The following is a 25,403-nucleotide window of genomic DNA, read 5'->3' as shown; positions in this document are numbered from 1 at the left end:
TTTTGGTAACTCACCAGCACATTTGGTCCTCGTTCTTAGTGCTGGTCCAGGGGATCCAGTTCCTCCTTCCCCTGGTCTGGTGAGCAATACGCTAATCTCATATTCAGTATCAGGATCCAGGTGCCCAATTTTATAACTTGGCGAATCTACTGGCTGCCTGTCATTCCAGCTTCCACTCGCTGTGCAGTACTCCACCTCGCGCCCAATAATAGGTCCATCCCCATTGATAGAGTTGGCATTCAGTTGTATCCACAAATAAGTTGCTCCCACAGATGCAAGCTGAGGTGGGGCAATGGGAACCGGCGGTTCTGAAACATCAAACCAGAAAGGCATTTTTCAACCAAAAAGAAATTTTCACTTTAAAAAAATACTTAAGACTTAAAATATTTTCCTTAAATATATTAAGACATAATTTCAAAATGAACTTATAAAATAAAGTTAACTACTTAAGTTAACCTACAAAAAAAGTCTTTAATCAATGCTGAAATCTGGGGATTTTACAATTTTGAGACCTTGAGTTTCTTACAAAAACTTACAACTAGTGTTCTCATCAATCTATTTATGAATCTTAAACAATTCTATTCAGATCCTTACACAGCAAACAAAACCCAAGCTGCCTTTCTTACACTTACAGGTAAGTGGCAAACGCAGTTTGAAAGAAACCTTCCTGCCTGGAGGTGATATTTTATTTTTTGCAAATCTACTTCCCTTCAAGTCATCATCATTTGAAAACATCATTAAAAATATCAAGAAAATGCTCGATCTCTTCCTAGTTATGTGAAGCTTTCTCATATTTCTATTGCCATAATAAAACTACTTTAATATATAGCAGAAATTAGTTAATTGTTTCTAAAAGGTTCCCATGATGATTCCTCTACTTTTTCTTTTTAAATATATTTTATTTTTCACCAATTACATGTTAAAACAATTTTGTAAACATTTGGTTTTGTAAGTTTTGAATTCTAAATACTATCCCTCCCTCCCTCTTTCTCTCCCTGAGATGGTAAGCAATCAGATATAGGTTATATATGTGCAATCGTGTAACACCTTTCCATATTAGTTATTATGTATAAGAAGACTCGAATAAAAAACAATGAAAGAAAGTAAAAAATAGCATGCTATAGTCTTGATTCAAACAATTTCAGTTTTTTTCTGTGCAGGGGGATAGTATGCTTCATCATTGGTCTTGGATCATTGTATTGCTGCAAATAGATAAGTCATTCACAATTCTTCATCACTTAACTAGCTGTTACTGTGTACAACTTTCTCCTGGTTCTGTTCACTTCACTTTGCATCAGTTCATGTAAGTCCACGTTAAGTTCTAAATCATCCTGCTTACCATTTCTTACAACACAATCATATACCACAGCTTGTTTAGCCATTCCCCAACTGATAGGTATCTCTTCAATTTCCAATTCTTAGCCACCACAAAAAAAGCTGCTATAAATATTTTTGTACAAATAGGTCCTTTTCCCTTTTTTTTATATCTTTAGGATCTAGACCTAGCAGTGGTATTGCTGGATCAAAGAATATGCGTGGTTTTATAGTCCTTTGGGCATAGTTTCAAATTGCTGCCCAGAAGGGCTGGGTCAGTTCACAACTCCACCAACAGTGTATTAGTGTCCTAATTTTCCCACATCCCTTCCAACATCCATCATTTTCCTTTTTTTTGTCATATTAGCTAATCTGATAGGTGTGAGGTGGTACTTCAGAGTTGTTTCTTTTTAATTTGCATCTCTCCAATCAATAGTGATTTAGAGTATTTTTTTATATGACTATAGATAGCTTTGATTTCTTTGTCTAAAAACTGCATATTCATATCCTTGCCCACTTAGGATTCCTCTACATTAAGCTGTAGGCTTGTAGAATCTGAATCTGCATAGAACACCTCACTACTTTTGCTAACGGAAGATACAGTATTGAGACTTCAACAACAATAATACTCTACTCCTTGTATTTTGGCAGAACTTAGAGCACAAAGCATTTTTGCAGAAATCATCCTTTCTGATCATCCTGACAAATGGAATACAAAGCCTTTCTAAAGGAATACACAACCCTATGTTCTCCTGGTTGAAACTTGAACAAACTAATAACAACATTCCTCACATTATATGAATGTCTTCTATGTGGACTCAAAAGCATTCTTTCCCCTAAATAATTATCCGGAAAGGAAAAGGAAGTTTCCCCAGTACACCAGTCAGTTGCTCCCTGAAAGATTGTCCAAACCCAAAGAGAAATCCCTCCTCAGTGGCTGGAACCTATGGAGTTAACAATATCCTGAAAATAAATCAGGATAGGTAATAGCTGTGAGAATTGATATTATATATTTCCACTACTAATAATGTATTTTTGCTAGTGTCAGATAAAATATATATACAATCAGGTGATGATTCAAGTGGACCCCCTTAAGTAGTGTAGGCTTTTGCTCTATTTCCATTTAGCTGCATCTCACCGCCCTTCTACCCAGTGCCCTCCCCTACAAATCCTCAGAGATCAAGCTAAAAAGTAGGGAATGGTATATTCTAGCACATTAAGGAAACAGCAAAACAACATTTTTCATTGTTTTGTTTTATTGGGTATGGGGAGGCAGGGGATACATCAGAGTGACATTTTTAATGTTGAGGGAAAACCTCATTAGACATCAAAGTCAAAATATGGCACTATAAATGCTGGCAGCAGATTCTGAAGATTAGGAATTTACTGTAAGATTGTCAAAATTATAATTCCCACATTTTATAAACTAAAGCTTTGTGCAGAAACTTTATATCTTTAAACAGTTTTGACTGAACTCAAAAATTATTTAGCATCAATTTAAACCATTAGACTGTTTCTTGAACCAAGACATGAAATGGAACTTTTATAGAGCATCCTAAGGCATTTATGTAGCCATGCTGAAAGAACAGTTAATTACTTTCAAGTTGCAAAGGCTAGCAAGGCCTGCTGAAATAGCATTCAAAATGCAACTCTAGCATAAGGTCACAAGGGTTAGTGAATACACCGGTTCCCTTTATACCTTACAAGTATCTAAAATAGACTTGACTTTATTGCTTCATTGTCCCAGAAGGACTATTCTCTTTTCATCTCCCATTTAGGTAAGGTCCAAATAGGTTACATCAGATGTGAAATCTGAATAAGGACTGGATATATCCCATTTGAGTATCCAAAGAAACCTACGTTCTAAGAGGTTAGAATCCGCACAAAAATAGAGCCAGTATTTACATTGTGAGCTAATTCTTCCAAAATCCTGAATAAATACAACTCTCAGATTACTAAGATAAAATAATAAAGACTAAGGGAAAGAATTGATTAATCAAAATGCAAGTGAAGGTACAAATAGAATTAATTCTTTCTTCAAAAATAGACTACAATTATAAAAAGCTATTTTTTCCTCTCCAGTGTGTAATATATTCATGAAGATAGTACACTACTAGGGCTTTTTTGATTTTTTTCCATCAGACCTTTGATTTAATCCAAATACATAGTATCCAGTCTGGATGGTCACATTTTTGCAATTTAAAGTTTTAGGGAGTTACTGGGGCGCTCAGAGATTAAGTGATTTACCAGGCTCGCATAGACAGGTGTCAGAAATGAGACTAGAATCCAAGTTCTCCTAAACAAGGCCTGCTCTATAACCTCTTTGGCACTCTGCCTCTCTTAGAGGCATTATGAAAATTAAATTAAGAATTTTGATTTTAATGATACCAAGAGGTTATATGATACAATGGAACAGACTTTGGACTCCCAGATTTGGGAGACTTAGAGTCTTTCTCTATCCCAGCGACCCAATGGTTGAGAGCTCTTGGGACTCAGCCTTAATTTTCCCATTTGCAAAATGCTTGGAGGGAAGGGGTAGCAAAATACATAATATTTAAGGTTCTCCCTAAACTAAAATTTTGTAATATGTTAAAATAATTTTTCATATTACTAGAGTGCCCTGAAAAAGTAATTGTCTCTCCCTGAAACGTTTAGCATTCAAGATTGGTGTTCTCGTTCAGTTATTTCTGGTATATCCAATTCTTCATGACCCCATTTGGGGTTTTCTTGGCAGAGATACTGGATTGGTTTGCCATTTTCCTTCTCCAGCTTATTTTACGGATGTGGAAACTGAGGCAAACACAGTTAAGTGACCTGCCTGGGGTCACACAAGTGTCTGAGGCCAGATTTGAACTCATGAAGATAAGTCTTCCTAATTGCAAGCCCAGTGCTCTATTCATTGTACCACCCAGCTGCCCAGCTTTCAAGATAGCACCTAACTAATCTGGTAGAAGCTAGCACGTTCATGATGAGCATAAACCAGACCTTTATCCTATTAAAAACAAATTGTACTTGCTGGGGCATGGCTCCCGGATCTATTTTTATTCTTCTTGGCTCCTGCCGCTGTTGGTCTCCTTTTTCACCTGGTGAGCCCTCAATAGTGCATATGCTTTACTTACTTCTTGAAAGAGATTTGATAGTCACACGTACTTCTAAAGTGATAGTATCTTCTATGCAAAAAAATAAACAAACAAAAATATTAATCTTATGCATTTAGAGACAAGAAAATGGAGCTCCATATGAGCAACTCATATACCCAATTTCATAAAACATGGCAGTGCTAGAGTCAAGAAGATAAACTTAAACTCTTCTGTCACCAAACTCTCACTTTTGAGGGCAATTAGGTGGTGCAGTAGAAAGAGCACTGGCCTTGGAGTCAGGAGGATCTGACTTCAAATCTGGCCTCAGACACTCACTAAGTATGATCCTGAGCAAGTCAATCCCAATTGCTTCCAAAACAAACAAACAAACTCGTTTTCCTATATTACACCATCCCATTATATTATGTATATGGTAAAGAGTAAATGGCATAGTAGAAATAATGTTATACTTAGAGTCAAGAGACTTGAGTTCAGCTATGGGAAAGTCATTTAGCTTATCTCAGTCTCACTTTCATCATCCATAAAATGAGAGTGCTAATATTTGCATTATTTCACACATGGTTGTGAGGAAAAGGTTGCTTTATGTTTGGAGTCACAGGACCTGAGCTTAATTCCTACTTCTGTTATTCCCTGTGGGACTTTGAGAAATTAATCAATCAAGTATTTATTAAGCATCTACTGCACAACAACCAAGGTGGTAAGTGTGGGAAATACAATTATTGTTGTTGTTTAGCCATTTCCATCATGTCCAACTCTTCATGATCCATTTTGGGGTTTTCTTGGTTTAGATACTGGAGTGGTTTGTCATTTCTTTCTCCAGTTTTACAGACGAGGAAACCAAAGCAAATGACATTAAGTGACTTGCCCAGGGTCACATAGCTTGTAAGCATCTGAGATCAGATTTGAACACAGGTCTTCCTGAGTTCAGGTCCAATGCTCTACACTGAGCCACCTAACTGGGAGATACAAGGACAGAAGCAAAATGGTCACTGTCTTCAAAAAGCCTATGTTCTATGGGAGGAGACAGCATGTACATATTAAGGTATACACAAAGCAAATACAAGGCATCCTTATAGCCAGGTCACTTTTAACTTCTCTGGGCTCAACTGTAAAATGAGACTATTAGGTTTGATACACTGCAAAGGTTCCTCCAGCTTTCAATCTGTGCTCTTTTGAACCTAACAAAACATATAAATGACAGCTCATTATTTTTGTGTCAATTGCTGGCCTGAGGATGCTTATTCCATCTTGGTGGTTCTATACATTAAGATAGATTTGAAATATCTCACTTGCAGAAAGTTTATTTTTAATACAATGACCAACCATGATTCTAAAGGATTCATGATGAAACATGCTATTCTTCTCCACACAGAAACATGATGAACTCAGAGTGCAGACTGAAGTATATTTTAGTGGGGGAGGTAAAGACCCGATAATACAGAATTTGTTTTGCTTGACTAAATCTATTTGTAATGGATTTTGTTTTCCTTCATGGGTCAGGGAGTTAAAGGAAGAAGGGAAAGAATTTTAACTGAAAATTAAATTAAATTTTTAAAATTATTGATTTATCTTCTTCAGAACCTTGTACAGAGTACATGAGACCCTTCACAATTCAACAACCATTTATTAAATACTTTTTATGTGAAATCCAATAATCATTTGTTAAGTACCTATTATGTACAAGGCACTGGGCTAGATGGTTAATTAATAAAAGGTGGTTGACAGAATGGGGACGTCATATTTACTGCAACTCTTTTGAAATGAAGGTGTAAAGGAAAAAAAATAAGTTTGCTGCATTAGTTGGCTTCTTCAGAGATAATTTTCAAGGAGCTGATTACTTTCAGAAAATCACCAAATTTTAGATCAGGAAGGGCCCTCAGTGGCCATCTAGTCCATGCCAGACCCATTTTATGTCATAGCTGACATCTAGAATCTATTTAAAAACCTCCAACAAGGTGGGATCCACTCTCCACTTTACTTTTGGACAAGTCTGATTGTTAGGATTTGAATATGATTGCTCATGTGTGAGAAGAGTAAAACCTCAGTGATACAGATGTTGGAATGAAGGAGGGGAAATGATAACCACTTCAGATCTCAAGAGCTGTCAACACTAGTTGGTAAAGGTTTTGAAATAGCCCAAAGAAAAATAATCTAAGATAAGGAAAGATACTTACATATCACAGATAAGGAAAAAGTTATTTGTTCCAACTTTCAAACTTATTTTGAAGAATAACCAGACAGGCTACAGCAGAAAGGAGTCTTTGGAAGATAGCAAACTGCTATATAAACTACCTACTTGCTTACTCTGAACCGTCCTTCTCTGGCCAGCCTAACCTAATTGAGACCATTCAAGTTAAAGAGAGAGAAAGAGAAAGGTAGGGAGAGAAGGGGGGGACAATCATCCAAAAAAGCGCATTCAGGGAAAAAAAATAATAACGAACAAGAAAAGAACATGTTCTTATTTTAGCATCAATATTTTCTTTGACTAAAAATAGATTGTGAGGTCCCAATTGGGGAAGAGCTATAATACATAGTAAGAAGTAAAAAGACATTAACTTAAACTCTGTTAAAGGTGAAAGCCCAGACATGGTGACCTGTTAAAAAATCATAACTTACTGTGATTGATGAAAGCCATGGACACAGTGGACCAGTTCATGTCTAGTACATGACCAGTACACAATCTTGCGTTTGAGGATTTACCCATCAACATTGGCTTAATGTCCAAGCCTGGTTTTTGCCCAAGCAAAAACCCAAAATATCTACCAATTCACAGTGAAGCAAACTACGGCTTCGCCTCCTTTTGTCTGATTTCTATAATTACCAAGGGGACTCTTGGGGGGTCTTTGTGGGGATTCATTGAATTGTCTGTTAGCCGTCCCAGATTGCCCATTTTGTAAGCATTCACAATGATTGATTAAACTCCTATAATCAATCAGGAGCCCCTTGGCCTCTTTCTTTGGTATCAAACTCACTGTATGGTAATGGGGGAGGTATAGGGTTCCCCAGACAGGGAAATTCTTGACCTTACAAGATTTGTCTTTGACCTCTACTACCTATACTAGTAGCTTACTATACTGCAAGGAGAAAGGATAAAAGGCTTTGAAATATTATTATAAAATTTGTTTTTCCTTCCCACTTCCTATAATTTCTATTTCAGAACTAAGAGCAAGATCTTGATCTAAGCAGCTCACTCACTACTTATTAAAGGATCAATTCATCTTATTAGAATCACCTAACCTCATGTCGTTCAGTTGTTTAAGTTGTGTCTGACTCTTCATGATCCTGATTGGGGTTTTCTCAGCAAAGATACTGGAGTGGTTTGCCATTTCCTTTGCCAGCTCATTTTACAGACGAGGAAATTGAGGTAAACAGGGTTGAGTGACTTGCTCAGGGTCACCCAGCTAGTAAGTGTTTGCGGCCACATTTAAAATCATGTCTTCTTGACTCCAGTCCCTGAGCTCTATCCACTGCACTACCCAGCTGCCCTCACCTAAGGCCATGGGTAAGAAAAATATAAATTTTATGTATGTGCATAAAAAGATATATGTAGATATATAGCAGATATACACATCTTGGGACATTTTAAGAAAATATATGTATAGCTCATGGCTAATGTTCAACAATAAGATAATTTCTAACATTTAATGCCTACCATTATAATTTAAATGAATTTAAATTTCATCTGCACTTATTAAGCGTCATTATTAAATGGCCAAAAATATATCCAACAAATACATCTTGACCACAGCCTATAAAGTACTGTGTGAAGCACTAAAGTAAATACAAAGATAAATCCCTCAGAGAGTTTATAATCTATCAGTTCAATAATTTCAAATGTTGGCTATAAACCAAAAAGGAAAAAAAAAATTCCTCATGTTTTATCTTCATCAATTGTTGGACTAAATGTTTATAATTTAGATTTCAAGCTCCATGTGGGCGTTTGAGGGCTTTCTATTTTAGCACTGAATACTGAAGTTCAACCAGACTTAAGGTTTTGAGTTATTAACAAGGTCATTTACTACATTAGAATATTATTGAATATTATCTGTCCCTTAGCTACTTGATATTAATGCCTACATGCAAAGAGAAATAGAGGTTAGCACAAAACATACAATTGGAGTAGGGGATGACAGTACAATGGTTGAGTTTTACATTCTTTTCATAGAAACCAGTAGATAATTAGGGACCTCAGGAGATTTTCTTGATGTCAAAAATGCATAACAAAAAAAAGAATGTAGGACAAAATAATTAATTAATTTGCATGATAACCAGGGCCACTATAGGAGATGAAAAGACCTTTTGCCCCTCCTTTACCACTCAGCTCCTGGGAAGTTTTGCTCGTTTGATGCTACAGAAATTATTCTACAGTATTGGAAGCATGAACGTGCTCAGTCATGTGGGTATCCTGTCACATGTGCTCCCTACACTTGGGCACCATCAGGCATGGTCTCTGACCACATGTTCCTTATCTACATCTATGTTGCTAATGGTGGTGAGGTAGCGGAGGTGAAAGTACAGAAATTCATGCTATATTTTGGAGTAGACACTAACCTGGACCTAAAGTATATCTCAAACCTGGAATAGTATTAAGGCATGGTATGTATATATGCATGCATATATATATGTCATATACGCATACCCATATATCCATATCCATGTATACACATCTATGTATATGTGAGTATATATGTACACAAGTGCATTTCTGTTACTGTCAATGTATTTCTGTTACTGGTCAACCAAATGGTGTATTAGATCAAAGAAAAAAAACATTTAATTAAACAATATATAAGATACAGGACAAGAATGTTTTCTCCATTTGGGTAAGTATAACACTCCCCACCATAATACCTTGCCATCAATAGGAATGCAGATATAGAAAAGGAACATGTGGTCAGGGAGTATGCCTGGTGGGCACATGTCTGTGTGTGTGTGTATGTGTGTGTATGTGTGTATGCGTACATGCCCATGTATGTATATGCATTTATGTATATATGTATACATGGAAACATAAACAATGAAGAAAATCAAGTTATCTCTCAGGTTTCCTAGAAAGGAATACAAATGGCAACCCATAAGCCATGTGAAACTGTGAGATGCAGCACCAAAAGTTTACATTGTTTCTTCTTGACCAGGAAAAGATTCCATAGCTAAAGGACATTAGAAACTTGTGAAATAATCCCTGGCCAACTCAAGAAAAATAATCCCTTTCCTCCTTTCATTTCCTCGCCTACTTGGTCAATAATGACTTAACTTTTCTGTCACACAAAATAAAGCCATAGATGGTTACTGAAACATAATGAATTTTAACACCATTTTATCAATATTGTTTGTGTGATGTGACTGGGCATTTTTATATGAACATCGCTTGGTTTTATTAACCACCCTCCTGTCATAAACACTCCTGTCTGGTGAATATTTGCATTTTAAGTGGTTTTCTATCAGTAAATAATGTTCATTCCTTAAATAAATTTATAGGTTGTAATCACTGCATATGGACTTGGCAGAAGCATTTGCCAAGAGCACATTCATTTCCACTGCAAACAAGCAAGAAAACATAAATAAAATATAGCTTTCAAAAACATAACCCATGTGTAAAATATGTATTTAAAATGCAATCTGTCAACACAGACTTTTATAGACTTGCTTTTCAGAAGAAGCAGATAAGTTTGAGCTTTAAAAATGTAATGAACTAACAAGTCCACAATGTATACTTATTTTAATATAGGAGTCTAGAAGATTAAAAAAAAAATCAAATACCTTTAACTACCAATTCTGCATAGTTTGATACTCCAACACCTCCTTCAGTGCGTATCATACAACGATAGTTCCCAGCATCTTGTTTTGTTGTATTCACAACATTAAAGGAGGCTGTAAATCGACGAGGACTTGTCACTTTGATTTCCTTCAGAGGTGCATCCCGCTGATCAATGCCCTGTGTAGAGGTGGGGAAGTAACAAGGCAAGGAGAGAAAGAGAAAGAAAATTATATCTTAAGGTGAAAATATACAAAGTATTTAAGAGTAACCCTCATAACCAAATTTCAAAAATGCCCAATGGAATAGTACAGATGTTAATCCCATGCAGAACTCAGTTAAAGCATTCATTATCTAGAGGCAACTGCTCAGGGAGAACAGCTGGTAAAGGTTCTGAAATTCTGCCATCCTAAACACTTTAGAGCTTGAGTGATACTGATTTAAGAGTGTGGGCATTTGTCTGCTGGTTTTTTTTTGTTTTGTTTTGTTTTTTATTCCTCCAGAATATTAATTCTGCTAAATTATTTCTACTTAAAATAAAAAAAAAGATACTAGGCAAATTTCTTTCCCTGATCCTGCCTCCCCACACTTCTTTCTTTTGCATAAAGAACTTAAATTGCAAAATCTCTTTTAGTTCCTTAATGAACTAACAAATAGCTTTTTCGGTGAACTTTGGCTTTTTTAAATGTTTGCTTAGTTAATCAAGTAAGCTATATTCTACCCTATTATTGCCCTCGTTTTGCATATGAATACAGAATCACATAAATCCTCACAAGGATTAAAATCACAGAATGAATCATGACAGCAGCATATACCACGAGCAGACCAACCACCATGGGGGTCCAGATGCTGGGCCAAGACCCACCAAGTAAAGGGTCCAGGCTCCAGAAAGAAAAGGCATGGGCTTGAAGGAGAAGGCTCAAGTCTGATGTACAGGACCAAGAAGATAATAGCATTTTTTGTTGTTAGTATCTTGTTTAACTTAATATACATTCTCTTTCTATAAAAAAAAAAACACTGTACATAAAAGCAGCTCATATCTTTCTATACAACCCTCTTGTTTATTTTTGTATATTGAAATGTTTGCATTTGTTGATTTGATAAGAAAAAATAATTTTTTAAAGAAATAATTATGACTTGTACATAGTATGTACTCAATAAATATATTTTAAATCCTGATTGGTAGTATTCTCTTAGACATAAAGAAGGGATTCTGCTATGAAACTAAGGCAAGGTTTAAGAAATAGTATATTATGACCTTGTATGCAGTATGTCTTGGAGGTGTTCAATATTTGTTGAATAATTGACCAGTTAGGGCAGCTACTGGGCAGTTATGTTCTGGGCCTAGAGTTAGGAAGACCTGAGTTCAAATTTGACCTCAGACATTTACTAGGTGTTTGACCCTGGGCAAGTCACTTAACTCTGTTTGCCTCAGTTTCCTCATCTGTAAAATCAGTTGGAGAAGGAAATGGCAAACCACTCTAGTATCTTTGCAAAAAAAAAAAAATCCCCAAATGAGGTCACTTAGAGTCAGATGCCACTGAATAGTAAGAACTAACCCACTGAACTACAAAGCCTGACCTTCTTCCCAACTTCTATTTTTATTGATGATATCACAATCTTCCCAGGCACCTGAGCTCAAATTTTGATATCGCCATTCAGCTCTCTCTGCCTCCTTGCCCTCTACCCTATTGATTTTACTTTGGCACTATATTTTGGCCTTCATCTCCTCTAAAGGTGAGATCTTCACCTTACGTATCACCTGAACTTGAATGATCATCTTAATTGCCTCCATTTTCACTCCAGAAAGTGACAGACTAGATGATGATGAATTATAAGACAGAAGTACCTATATTATACACTAAGTACCCTACCCCAGTACCCAGGAAACGTACCTGGAACTGTACATTTTTTTTCAGTGTTAGAAAACTGTATTGTTTACTAAGAAATCTAAAGCCTAATAACAAAATAGATTTCAGTTCTGTAATTAGGATGTTTGGTTGTTAACAAAAAGAAGTTAACTTTATAATGTTATTTATAAGCATTAAAAGAGGCAAATAGACGTGTAAAACAGAATATGCTACATAATGCATGATGCCAAGGGCAATGTAAATCTGGACATTAATGTCAAAATTCTAGGCTAATAAAATATTACTGAATGATTAGTTTTATTTCTGCATAATTGTAAATTGGGTCCCTTCTTGTTCCTTTAAAAGATACTATGTACCAAAATAATTTCAAGAATAAGGAAAAATCAAGAATATAGAATTTTGCATGTGGCAATTATATTACTTAACATAGCCACTGAATATAGAAGTTCATCAGGAAGTCAATCAACTGGCATTGAATAAGCACCTATATCATACCAGGGACTGTGCCAAGTGTTGAAGATACAAAGAGAGATAGTGGTAAGGAGACAGGGACTTAAATCTCACAGTTACATGCAAATAACAGTGTAACAGACAAGATCTATACATGATAAATTGGTGGTAATCTCAGAGGCAAGGCATCAGGATTAAAGAGGATTAACAAAAGTTTCTTGCAGAGAGTGACACTAAGATGTGAAGAAAGCAGGTAATCTGGGAGATGGAGATGAAGAAGAAGAATATTCCCAGTCATAGGGGACAACCAGTGAAAATGCTCAGGGTTAGAGAGAGTACAGTGTCTTGTGTGAGGAACAACAAGGAGGACAGCATTGCTGGATCAAATAGTATATGAAAGAGAACAAGGATGGACTGGAATGGGGAGAGACTTGAGACAGGCGAGACCAATCAGGCTTTTGCAGTAATCCAGTCATGAGTTGATAAGGGTCTACATCAAGGTAATGTGATCATCAGAGGAAAGAAGGGGGTACATAAAAGAGATGATCTGAAGGTGAAAATGATAAGACTTGACTAGGACTGTTGTGAGCATGGGTGATTGGGAGGATGATAATATCCTCAACGGTAATAAGAAAGTTAGTGAAAGGGGAAGGCGTGAAGGGAGAGATAACGAATTCTGTTTTAGACATGTTAAGTTTTAAATGTCTATAGGACACCTACTTTGAGGTGTCTAATAGTCAGTTGGAGAGAGAACCTGGAGGTTGGGAAAGAAGTTGGGGCTATTAGACAAATAAATCTGAGTCCTCAACATAGAAACGATAAATGAACCAAAAGCTTGGCCAAAACTGGTCTTCCTGGTGGCTACTTTGGAATTCTCATACTGTGAACAATTAGAAGTTCTGTGGGAAATGACTTGGCCAAGTTCAGACACAAATATGGTTCTCTCCATACAAGGACATCAATTTTTTTCCCCAAAGTTCATTGTCTTTCCTGGAGGGCCAATAAGTATGCACTTGAAATTATTTTGAGAAAGCTGCATTTTAAAGTTCTACTTGTTTTATACTTAAAAAAAAAACTACTGTAGAAATAGTGTTAAATTTTAAAATGGCTCCACGTCACACTTTTAACCTAAAAGAAAAATAGTCACAACAAGCAACTCTGTGCCAGAATAAGGCAAAAAGCATTTATTAAACAGTTGTTTTGTGCCAAGCATTGTCAGAAATACATCCCATAGCCTTATTGATGAAATAGTTTAGTTATCTTTAATAGAGATGACATGAAGTGAAGACAAATTAACAAAACAAAATATTTATCCTGGCTTATTTCAAATAAATGACTACATGTGAACTTCACCCAAAATCTGGAAAAATCCAGTGTCTTTCCTTATACACTCTTTGTTGCAACTGCTAAGAGCTGCTGTGAAAGGCAAAGATGACTGTCTTAATCCTCTTCTCTTTATGAAGGGGGCAGGAACAGAATTCTCCCATTGCCCCTATAAGTCTGTCCACAAGGACAGGCTTAGACTATGGCCTTCTATTCTGGTCACTGCCATCTTCTCTGGTCTCCAAGTGTCTTTTTCTTTCTGAAGACTGATAGGAAAGGGAAACTTCATACCCACAGGGACCCATACAACAGGCTTTTCAAGTGCCAACAATAGGCTTACATAGGTCCATAAGCAATAGCCCCAGATTAATTTAGAATTCTATGTTCCTTTGCAGAATTTAGAAAATTTTTAATAAGTACAAAATAGACTGCCATAGCACATCAGCCCCCAGGTGACATTTGGCCACCAAGCTGAAGAGAACTTTGGTGTTGTTCAGCCATTTTTCAGTCATATCCAACTCTTCATGATCCCACTGGGGTTTTCTTGGCAAAGATACTAGAGTGGGTTTGCCATTTCCTTTTCCATCTCAATTTAGAGACGAAGAACTGAGGCAAACAAAGTTAAGTGACTTTCCCAGGGTCACATAGCTAGTAAGTGTCAGAGGCCAGATTTGAACACCGGATATCCATTGTACCATCTAGCTGCCCCAAGGGAAATTTACAGCCACTTGTATTTGAGAAGGTAAACTCTCACAGCCATTAGTTTTGTACACACTGATTGCAATTAAAGACATATAACAATAATCTCTTTTATGCAGAAAAATCAATACTATCAAAAATAGCATTGGACCCCAAAGAACAGCCCCAAAGAGAAACTCTGAATTACAATCTCAGCTAAAAAGGACCAAAGTAGAAGGGAAAAAAATGGAGGAGAAAGAAGCCACTTTCCCAGCCAACTAAATTCATGCAGAGATGGGGAAAGTCCACTAATGGTGATTTCATCTACCAATCTGGTTCTCTGGTTGCTGCAGGTCTATCTACATATGATGAACTAAGATGATGGCTTCCATAGTAGAGCCCAGACACACCCAACATCATTATACCTCTTCTGCCACAGTTACGAGTCTGCCTTTCTGCTTGTTTTTCTCCCAAATCTACTCAAAGACTTATTCAAGCTATCCACAGGGCTGTTGATCCCATGGTTTGGTTTCCAAATTATATGAGAGTTCCTTGGCTAGGGAGGGACAGGGAGAGACAAAACTCTAAATCCCAGAATTCTCATTGAGAGTTAAACAATTTCCTCTTTTAAGTCTCTATCACCACTCTCTGACCAGTGGAAGTAGCAGATAACTTGAAGGGATGACTCTCTGGGAGTAGGTGGGATACAGCGGGGGGAAAATAGGTGATATATTATAAAATATAGCAATAAAACTTATATATTTTTAAAGTACTAGCTCATAGAGCTGCCTGACTTTCTTGTCTCTCTGGAGATCATAGCAAATCTTATAGGAAGGGTGTAACAATTTCAGTTGCCTCCCCACCCCGCTAAAAATCAAATCCTCTCTAACTAGTTATCCAGTCAAAGTAAGACTTCCAATAAAAGCTGAAATTCCCTTTCCTACCAGCAGGGGATTTGAATATTAACTAGTTATCAATTGCTCAGGCATTCCCCCTAGCATGAATCAGCTCATATCCCTGAAAAATGATCTGCACAGCAAGAACAGCACCCATCTTCCACCAATGTCTGCTCATGCTTGATCCATTTTTAGAACTCCATAAAAGTACACTGATTTATCCAGTTCAGTCTGTTTCCACCATGCACCCCAAAGGACCTGATCTATTTTCACCCTCCTTTATATTACTATATAGCAGGCTCCATTCCACTCACCCCTCTGACATAGCGCAAATATGTCCTCCATATAAAGCTTGCTTATTTTACTTTCTCTGTTAGCTCTTGAATAATACTATTTTGTGGGGCTCTACCTTCTAGTTATAGTAGTACTCTCTTTTTAAAGCCTCTGCCACTGGCTGAGGCCAGTGCAAGGCAAGAGAGGTAAATAAAAGAATGATTTGGAAGTAGGCGAGACCAAGGAGCAAAGCTGAATTAGCCAACCAGTTCTTCCTTCCCTCCCTGAGACCAAATTAGTTATAGTAAATTACTAAGGGGAAAGGAAACAAAAAATAAGAAGACATAGTTTGACCGACCAGTCAGCACTAGATATATTCTCTCCTTAAATTTGCGAAGGAAAGAAAAATGAGAATTAGTATTTTAATGGAAGCTCACATGTCAAATATGATCCATTATTAATATTTTTGAAATAATATTAGCATGTGTAACCACAGTTATGTAACTGACAATATGCATTTTAAAGGAAGACATATGTGCAGAACTATGGACTTGTCTCACTCTGAAAACTCAGACAGTGGAGGAAAAAAGTCAATTTATTCTTGGGATATATGAAACAACATAAGAAGAAATCTAAACTTTTATTACTGATATTTTAATATGTTTTCAATGTATTTTAGGTTAACATATTTCTTTATCGATACCATTTCTGTTCATCAAAATCATATTTTTCTTTCTTTCCCAAAGAAATATAAATTACAAAATGTAGAAATTCCCTAGCATTATAATGAGATATAATCCCCAGTAATCTACTTTGTGTATGTGTTTTTGTTCTTATATACATGCATATTACATGAAACCCAGATTTTTAAGACCAAGAAAAAATGGTCATGTCCAGCCGATACACTTAGCTGAATGTAAAAATCTAATTAAACTAGGTTAAGCATGTACAATCATAAATATTATACTTGCACTAAAATGTGGAATGAGTATTAAGGGTGGAAAGAAGTATCGAAATGCCTCCAAGGTTAATCACTCAAACTCAAGTACACTCATTACAATTTATGAAATCACAATTACTTTTGGAAAGTATGTTTTTCCTGTTGACAAATACAACTGCATAAGGACTAGAAACTGTGAAGGGCCCATTTAGAAAACAAAGGAGGGATAAAATGAAGAAGAGAGAAGAAAAAGTAACAAGGAGAGGGCTATAAGAGATGGCAGAAGAGAGGAAGATTAAAGTAAAAATAAAAGGAAAATGGAAAAAATGAGAAGACAGGGAGAAAAAGAAAGGGAGATGAGAAAAGGCAATTGTTAGCAGAGAGCTTATGTTTTGTCCAGAGGGGGAACATAATTAAAATGTACACCCAGATACAAAGCACAATAAATTGCTTTCTTCTCATCTTCACAGAGCTAAAGCATCTTCTCTTGACAAACTATTCAATACATTTTATTATGTTCCTTGTCAGGAGTGAATTAGAAATTACCCAAGATTAGCAATCACTCTATATCTCTGGGCCTCAGTTTCCACATATGTACAAAGAGGGTTTTACGCTCAATGCTCAATCAGTTTAAACACCCCAGTCAGTTTAAAAATTCTATGCAGATTTAGCTTATGTCTTATCATATTATCCTACTACAGAGGAAAGAATCTCATATAACTGATGAAAAATGTTAAAAAATTATGAGTTATATTACTTGCTACTTTAATATACAGGGCTGCATGACTCTCATTGGTTAACTTAAAACATCACACTGATGCTTAACTTGAAATTATATTAATGGGTTAAACTCGTATCTATGAAAATGCAACAATGTCTTAAAATGCATTTTTTTTCAATTTGAACAAGCTAGAAGGAAAACAAAAAGATTGATATTTAAATTAGACTTACAACCATCTTTATGCAATGGACTAACTCTTAAGACTTCTAAATGAGCAGTAATTTACCAGCAAAAAGATACATATTAAACCTTTCGGAAACAGTTTTAGCAAAAATCAGAGCTGTGATTAAATAAAAATTGAAGTTCTGGGATGTTAGCAGCACTTAGAGTAAATTAATCAATTTCAGGGCACTTTGGAATGACTCTGCCCGTGCAGGCTCAAAGGCAAAAGACATGGGGTCAGTCACCCATCCCTAACCATACAGGTAGGGATTAAGCAGCTTTTTCATTTACTTAATAGGGGGGAAAACAGTCTACATTATTCAGCTTTCAGATATGCCCATTTGTAAAATGGTTATTAAATTCTTGCTACTGGGTCACTAATATCTGCAGTGCCTGAAGTAATTCCATTTAAAATATTTCACATTATTTAAATCAAATAGTAACTTAATATCTCAACAAAAACTGCTTCCCAGAGTTCTTATCATTCTGATAATTAAGATAACACTGGACTTTGAATTTCTCAACCCTTTTATAACCAAGACAACTACAGTATTTATCAATTTTGATTAGAGAAGACTTAAAGATCTGAATTATGCTCTTCTTGTTCCATTAACATATATGAACAAGTACATTTCAATCATCTCATGGATCATTTCATGAAAGATAGAAACTTTTAAGTAATAGTATCTTAAAAGGGATACATTCAATTGGAATTTGAGGTATATTGAAAGTTGAATTCCATTATTTAAATAAAATAATTTTCTTCTGGGCAGGGGGAAAACCTGTGATTTCATCTGTCTAGGGAATTCAAAACGAGGAAAATTCCTCCCTCCTTGAAGATGTAGTGAGAGCTCAGTCAGGGGGGAATTATAGATGTGGTTATAGCTGGTCTTCTAGTCTCTTTCTCCTTAGCTCCCTCAACTCAGACTGGTGCTTTACATACTTAATAATTTGAACATAAAACAAAACAAAACAAAACAACATAAATTAGCCTCAGGGATAGGAAAGGTTGTCAAAATCTTTTGCTGCGCCCCTCCTGCCTATAGGTCCCCTTCCTTGAGTTCATAACTCAATAATTGTAGAAAAGAAGGTGTATTTTACATCCTTTTAATTCTTACATGTTTTTAAAGTTCAAATTTTAAAGTTATTAAAGTAGTTTTAATTGGGTTTAAACTAATGTACCAACGCATTACCATTGCAATTAAAGACATATAGCAATAGAGAGTAATCTCTTTCATGTAGAAAAATCAATACTATCAAAAATAGCTTTGGGCACCAAAGAACAGCCCAAAAGGAAGAAACTTTGAATTAAAATCTCAGCTAAAAAGGACCAAAAGATTGATTGGGTTTAGACTAATGTACCAATCTAATCATAACAATTACATTATGTATTTACATTTTTTTTTTCTTATGGTCTGTACCTGTGGTTTTATTGCTGTAGAGAATACCCAGTAAGTAAACTTCCTCTACCAATGCAGTATGAAGCAACTGCTTTGAAACTTATTACATTAGGGCCTTTCCTGTCTCAATAAAAACTTAAGTTGTTTGCCTAAAGTCACTGAACTTGTCTTTGTCAGAGGCAGCGTGTGAACCTGGGTATTTATGATCTCAGGGTTGGTTCTCTATCCACTATGATATGTTGCATCTCATATTTAAGTACATAGTAATAAACAAAAGCACATGAATATCATTATTTTTAATGCATATAAGAACCACAAATGACAAAAATGACAACAATATCTAAGAGTTGCTGGAGATCAATGCATCTCCCCTTTGGTGAACGGTTCTGGATTGATGCTTTCCAAGTCCAAAGACATTAATGTCTTTGCTTTGTCATCTCACAGCATAAATAATGTGATTGTGCCTCCACCCTTCTATAATTTTTCACCTCAGCCTGGGGTTCAAGATCAAACTGCTACCGCATGGTTTTTGGTTACCTATATTCTTCCTTCATGTCTAAACATTTAAGCCAATAGACAATGCAAGACAAGTTACTTGAGCTATCATACCCTCACTTTGTTCATACTGTGTGTGAAGACGGGCAGTCCCAGAAGTGTTCTTCAGCCTTCCCGTTCAAGAAGAGTGGTAAGAGCTAAGCAAAGTGACTTGCAGCTGAAAGTCAGCATGATCCCCTCAAAGGTAAAAAGCAATGCTACTTCCTTCTCTTAGGACTTCTCTCTGATACTCAAGATCCAAAAGAAGAAAAATAAAAAAAATTGTTTTTCTTTGTTCCAGCTCCGATTTTGATGAGAGAGTAGTGACATTAAAATATATCACAGGTAGCATCTGCCCTAGCCACCAAGCAATATATACAAATAAGACACAGGTCTCTTGCTAAAACATCCCTCTCCTTTCCATTTCTCATTCTAACCTATCTGTAGAGCTGATTCTAGAAGAATGGAGGCGGGGCTGGGGAAGAAGTATAGTTTCTTCAATATCCTAAGCCATCACTACTCTCATTCTCCTGTCACCTCCAAAAGAAGAAAGGGGAAATTGGTGTTGAAGGGGTGGGGGAGGAAGGGGGAAACTCTAATAGTGGCCCGATATCAAGTGTATTAAAAGATTTTTAATTCAGTAAATATTTACAGAGTGTCCACTATTGCCCATACCATGCAATACTCTTTGGAGAAAGGGCTGTTACTTATTTTTGTGTCCTGGACCCTTTGGGCAGTGAGGTGAAGCCTATGGAACCCTTTTCAGAATGATGCTTTTAAATGCTTAAAATAAAATGCATAGATTTTCAAAGGAAACCAATTATGTTCAAGCATTTTTTTAAAAAAAATATTTAAACATCTGAGGTTAAGAACCCTTACCTTAGAGGAAAAGCCAATTAAGAATATAGGATTCTCAATATGCTCATTGTAATTATAAGGACTCCAAAACCAGGAGGAAATTGGTCAACCTTCCTTCCTACTCAAAACGATAGTAGTTCATATGTATACACTATAGCATTTTATATTTATAAAGTATTTTCCAATGTATAATCATGAGGCATAATCACACTCGATCCTCACAACAACCCTGTAAGGCTGGTAGTGCAAGTACTAGCAAACTGATTTGACAAATGAGGAAACTGAGGTCCAGAGGGGTTAACTCAATTGCCCAAGAGATCACAGTTAGGTGTGGCCTCCAAGTCCTGTGTGCTTACCAAAATGTGAGTGCTGCTGAGAGCAACATTTAGGTTGCTTAGAAACAATTAACTACATACAGAGCTGATTCAAGTGGTGAGTATGGGAAACACTGTTCCAGCAGCCATTCACTGGAATTGTTTTGCTCTAAACGACTCCAAACCACTGATGTTCCTTAAGGAGATACACATCCTTCCAGTCCTCTAAGGGGAACCATATTAATTTGTGGTATTCAAAAGCACAAACTCTAAACCCGGGCTAAGAACTTTCAAATCCTTTTCTATAAAGCTTTTTAAATCAGAAAGCTGCACACTCTCACTGAATTTTTTTTTCCCCTAAGGCAATCCCAGAGAAATACAATTTTTAATTTTTATCCTATTTGAGTCGATTTCATTTATTGATTTTTTAAAAATCAGTATCTCCAGATACAACTTACTGATTCTATTTCTCCATGTGTAACCTCGCCAGATTTCTTCTTCCACAGCACCTTCACGCACTAAGGCTTTGCCTTAATGCAAAACATCCTAAAAACCACACTCAGGTAAAATCACCGGACATCCCAAGAAGGTCTGTTGCGTTTCCAACCACATTGTTTTAAATTATACCATATACTCATCAGGAACTCAAAAGAAGATGGAGGAGACTTTAACTACAGAAAAATTTAAAGAGTAAATGGTTCCTATAGCAACCGTAGGATGGTCTCCTTGTGCATACTCAGTATTTTGTATGACTGTAAGTGCTGCTAAATTTATGCTTTAATATAGATGTGTGTAAAATGCCCAAGTTAAGCTTGCCATGGGAACCATAATTTTCCTTCCTATCAAATCTATAATGTGGCTTTTAGACATAGTAACAGAATGGTGCTGGTGCATCATCTTAATATTTTCTCTTGGAACATGCTGCTCATAAGCCAAACTAAAAGCCAGAAAATACTCTTAACAAAGATATGTGCATTGACACGATGAAACACAAGCACACACCCCTATCTGTACCAAAAACACACTTGCATGATCACTGGTGATGTTCTTAAACAAGACTCTATAAGGGCTGTCATTGAAATAATTAGATAGTGTATGTGACCGTGGGCAAGTCACTTGATCCTGATTGCCTCACCAAAAAAGAAAAAACCAAAAAAAAAAAAAAAGAATAATTATATAGTGACAGAAAAAAGCAATGCATGAATCTGTATCATCCTGAATATTGCACCATGTCCAGTTTTAGATCATATACTTATTTCCCCAAAGATAGCAGTTAAAAAGCTATTAGTGTAGTTTAAAGTTTATTTGTAAGCTAAGTTTCTGCAGTAGGCCAAAAGCCAATGTCCTTACAAAGACCAATTTAAGTCATGAAAATCTAAAGGTTTTTCTCAAAAGTAATTCTGGAATTTTCTGAGCTCTGAAAATGCATGTGACAAATTTATTAACTGGTGAAAAACACTTTTTTTCACACTTGGATAGCTCATACACAGCTAAATGGAATTATATATCAAACTTCCAAAAGAAAAAAAAAATACCTTTGGGCTAACAATAATCAAGAGTTTTCAGGCCCCAAATGTAATTTTTCCCCCCACAAAGTTAAAAAGTGCCTGAAAATAAGAGATTATAATGGATTGTACTAGTCACAAGGGAGAAAGGGTCTCTCAATCATAACTATGGGATAGGTTGGCTGCCAAAGGGAGAACATCAAAGTTGTTAGGAGGCATTGTTAATGTCATATTTTCCTTAATTTTAAATTTATTTGAAGTGGGGAGGGAAGATGTCTAGGAGGGAAGGTTCAGAGTTTAGGAAGGTGCATGGTGGGGTACAGGAATGAAGGGAAAACATGTTTTATTGGGAAATATAAGGAGGTAAGACACAAAAGAGAATATTAGTCATTATCTATGACATCTTTTGAATAAAAATTACCCTTGCTCTTCCACTATTCCCCAGGGAATGCACAGGCTACGGAAAAGGTCAGTTCAACAATCAGAAATGCTAAAGATCATGACAAGCTTCCCTAATCCAGAGATAATTCCTTCCAAAGGCAGCATACTGAGAAGGCAGGAATAATTTGCACTTTGTTGTTGTTATTGAGTTATTTCAGTTGTATCTGACTCTTCATGACCCCATTTGGGGTTTTCTAGGCAAAGACACTGGAGTGATTTGCCATTTCCTTCTACAGAGCATTTTACAGATGAGGAAATTGAGTCAAACAGGGTTAAGTGACTTGCTCTATCCACTGCGCCACCTAGCTGTTCCAATTTGCACTTAAGCTCAGGAAAGAAACCAATATATGGGACTTCTGGGTTCATCATAAAAAGATAATCATGCTAGGACAAGGGTTCTGAACCTTTTTTGTGTGTGTGTCCTGGACCCCTTTGGCAGTGTGATGAAGTCTATGAACCCTTTTTCACAAATGCATAAAATACATAGGATTACAAAAGAAACCAATTAAATTGAATTTAAATTAAATAGAAATAAATAAAAATATATTAAAAAAACAAGCTTAAGGACTCTAATTTAAGCTTCTGTTTCTAGAAGCTAACTTCAGAAGTAAATGTAAATATTTCATTCAATTATCATGTTTATTTAAACACAGAAATATAATTTTTCCTTGCATTTTTTAAATTGTTGAAGTTAACATTGAGTTTAATTTTAAAATGAAATCTTAATGTCATTTCAACATCTCATTCTTCAGGTACCTAAGTTATTAATAAAATCAAAGAACATAAGGACTAGAAGGGACTTTAGAAATCTTATATTCCTTCATTTTACAGATGAGGAAACTGAGTCTCAGGGTGGTTAAGTGGTTTGTCCAAGGTCACATTGATCCTCTGATTCTGAATCAGCCACAATTCCCTCTGCACTATGCAACATGAGATTGCTAGTTAATGACTGAGCCAAAAAAAACCTTAAATTCCAACTGGCTGAGATATTTTAGGTCACTTGATCTTTGGGGGTTTAAATTATCATTACTTTCAAATGAGGGGACAGGACTAGTCTAAAATGATCTTTCAGAGTCTTTTCTGCCATCGAATATTCAATTAATCCTAATCACAAAAGGAAGATATAGAAAAACCCATATGCAGGTAATCTGAGAATGTAAAACCACAGTGAAAAGTCAATTTGTCTCAATGAGGAACAATGTGTAAATGATCAAACATACCACCTGAAAACAAGTACCTTCCTTCTAGTTTCCCTAGGTGTGACTGTACAACCCAATAACATGCTGTGTGAATTTGACCAAATCACTTACCTCTCTGGGCCTCAAGCTCTTCATCTGTAAACACAGTAGATTATACTACATGACTTCCAAAATTCCCTTTTTGTCTTTGTATCCATCCCCAACCTCCAGCACTGTGCTGATACAGAGTAGATGCTTGACGACGAGATGCTTGCTAATTAAATGATTTCATGGCGTACACAACTATTGATAATGTGATAGTGTAGCAGTGGTCTAAATATCTATAGTGTCTAGAGGATGGGAGGTGGGAGAACTTTATATATTTACTAGGTTTCCTCGCGTCAATTTTGTTCTTTGACATACATCAAAAAGACAATGCCATGACAAAGGTCACTTTCAGTCTCCCTATCAGCTGTCTCTGTGTCGCCATTTGTTCTGATGACTAAACCTTGTCTACCATTCACCATGGGCTTGATATGAACTCTAAGGAAAAAAACGGAAGAGAGAGAGGAGACACAGTGATGCATACAGATATAAAATGCTATGAGAGTTTCTAGGAAAGTGAAAATTGAAACAGATGTGGGGAAAACACCTATTCCCCTAACTTGGAATAAAGTTCAAGTGTAACCTATTTTCCAAACTATAAAGCGTCCAGTTTCAAGACTGGCTTTGGGTATTAGCTTTATTTTCTATAAAGTTGAATTGTGTTATTCTGTACATAAAATACTCCGTGAAAACAACTCCCAAAGAATGCACAGAAAATTCAACAAAATAAAATTTGAAATACCCACAGAAGAACAATAATAGTTTCTACTCACAATCATAAAACCCTTAAAGGATGGACAATGGAAGAAAAAAAATTCATAATAACACAAACTGCCTGGTAAGCAGACAATATATAGCCACAAAAAGACACAAATCAGGAATCCCACAGTCCTTTACTCAATACATTAAATACATTTTGCCATATTTTCAAAATGTGGATTCAACAAGGGGACAGAATATAATAATAGCTAGCATTTTTACAGCACCTTAATATCTGAAAAATGCTTTAATACATTATATGATTTCATCCTCACAAGTACCCTGCATGGAAGGTACTGTATGTATCATCATTCCCATTTTTCAAATAAGGAAACTGAGGTCCAGAAAGGTTGAATGATTTATCACAGTTACACAGCTACTAAGTATACAACAAAGTCTCACTCTAAATCCAGTGCTAGCAAAACAGACCGCCTCTTCCCTTAAAATGAAAGGTGATCATCTTTTCTTTTTTTGTGTGTGTCTAGCCTCTCACGTTCACAGAGATAGCTGGTCTTCTCTAAATGACTCAAGTTTACATCTATTTGTAAAAGCCAGAATGTTGGCATCACCAGAGATCACTGAGGGATTCAGTTCTCAACAATTATAAAGCCACCAACACCCCTCACTCCCAGCCAATCCCATTGCAGCTGTTTTTCTATGGTAACTGTTCATACAAAACAAGATAGTCTAAGTATGGTGGACCCTCAATAATGGAGGATGTGAACTGTGTGTTTGTTCGGTTGCTCAGTATAACAGAGAAAAAAA

The 25,403-nt window shown here is 36.1% G+C and overlaps 1 protein-coding gene across 5 annotated transcripts in view; it reads right to left on the bottom strand.

Annotated features, from left to right (window-relative positions):
* Positions 1-25,403, bottom strand: part of LOC114031828 (receptor-type tyrosine-protein phosphatase mu) — a 958,139-nt gene that overhangs the window by 558,148 nt on the left and 374,588 nt on the right. For all 5 annotated transcript variants that reach the window (XM_027846963.1, XM_027846964.1, XM_027846965.1 and 2 more), the window contains exons 6-7: positions 10,176-10,350; positions 15-308 (exon numbers count right to left, since the gene is read on the bottom strand). In XM_027846963.1, the coding sequence (XP_027702764.1) occupies positions 15-308; positions 10,176-10,350 (469 nt within the window). The remainder of the gene's footprint in view (positions 1-14; positions 309-10,175; positions 10,351-25,403) is intronic.

The sequence above is a fragment of the Vombatus ursinus genome, unplaced genomic scaffold (genome assembly GCF_900497805.2).
Source record: "Vombatus ursinus unplaced genomic scaffold, bare-nosed wombat genome assembly UNPS02015255.1, whole genome shotgun sequence".
Classification (NCBI taxonomy): Eukaryota; Metazoa; Chordata; class Mammalia; order Diprotodontia; family Vombatidae; genus Vombatus; species Vombatus ursinus.
The sequence above is the reverse complement of the archived record's forward strand: the minus strand, read 5'-3'. Positions and strand labels throughout refer to the sequence as shown.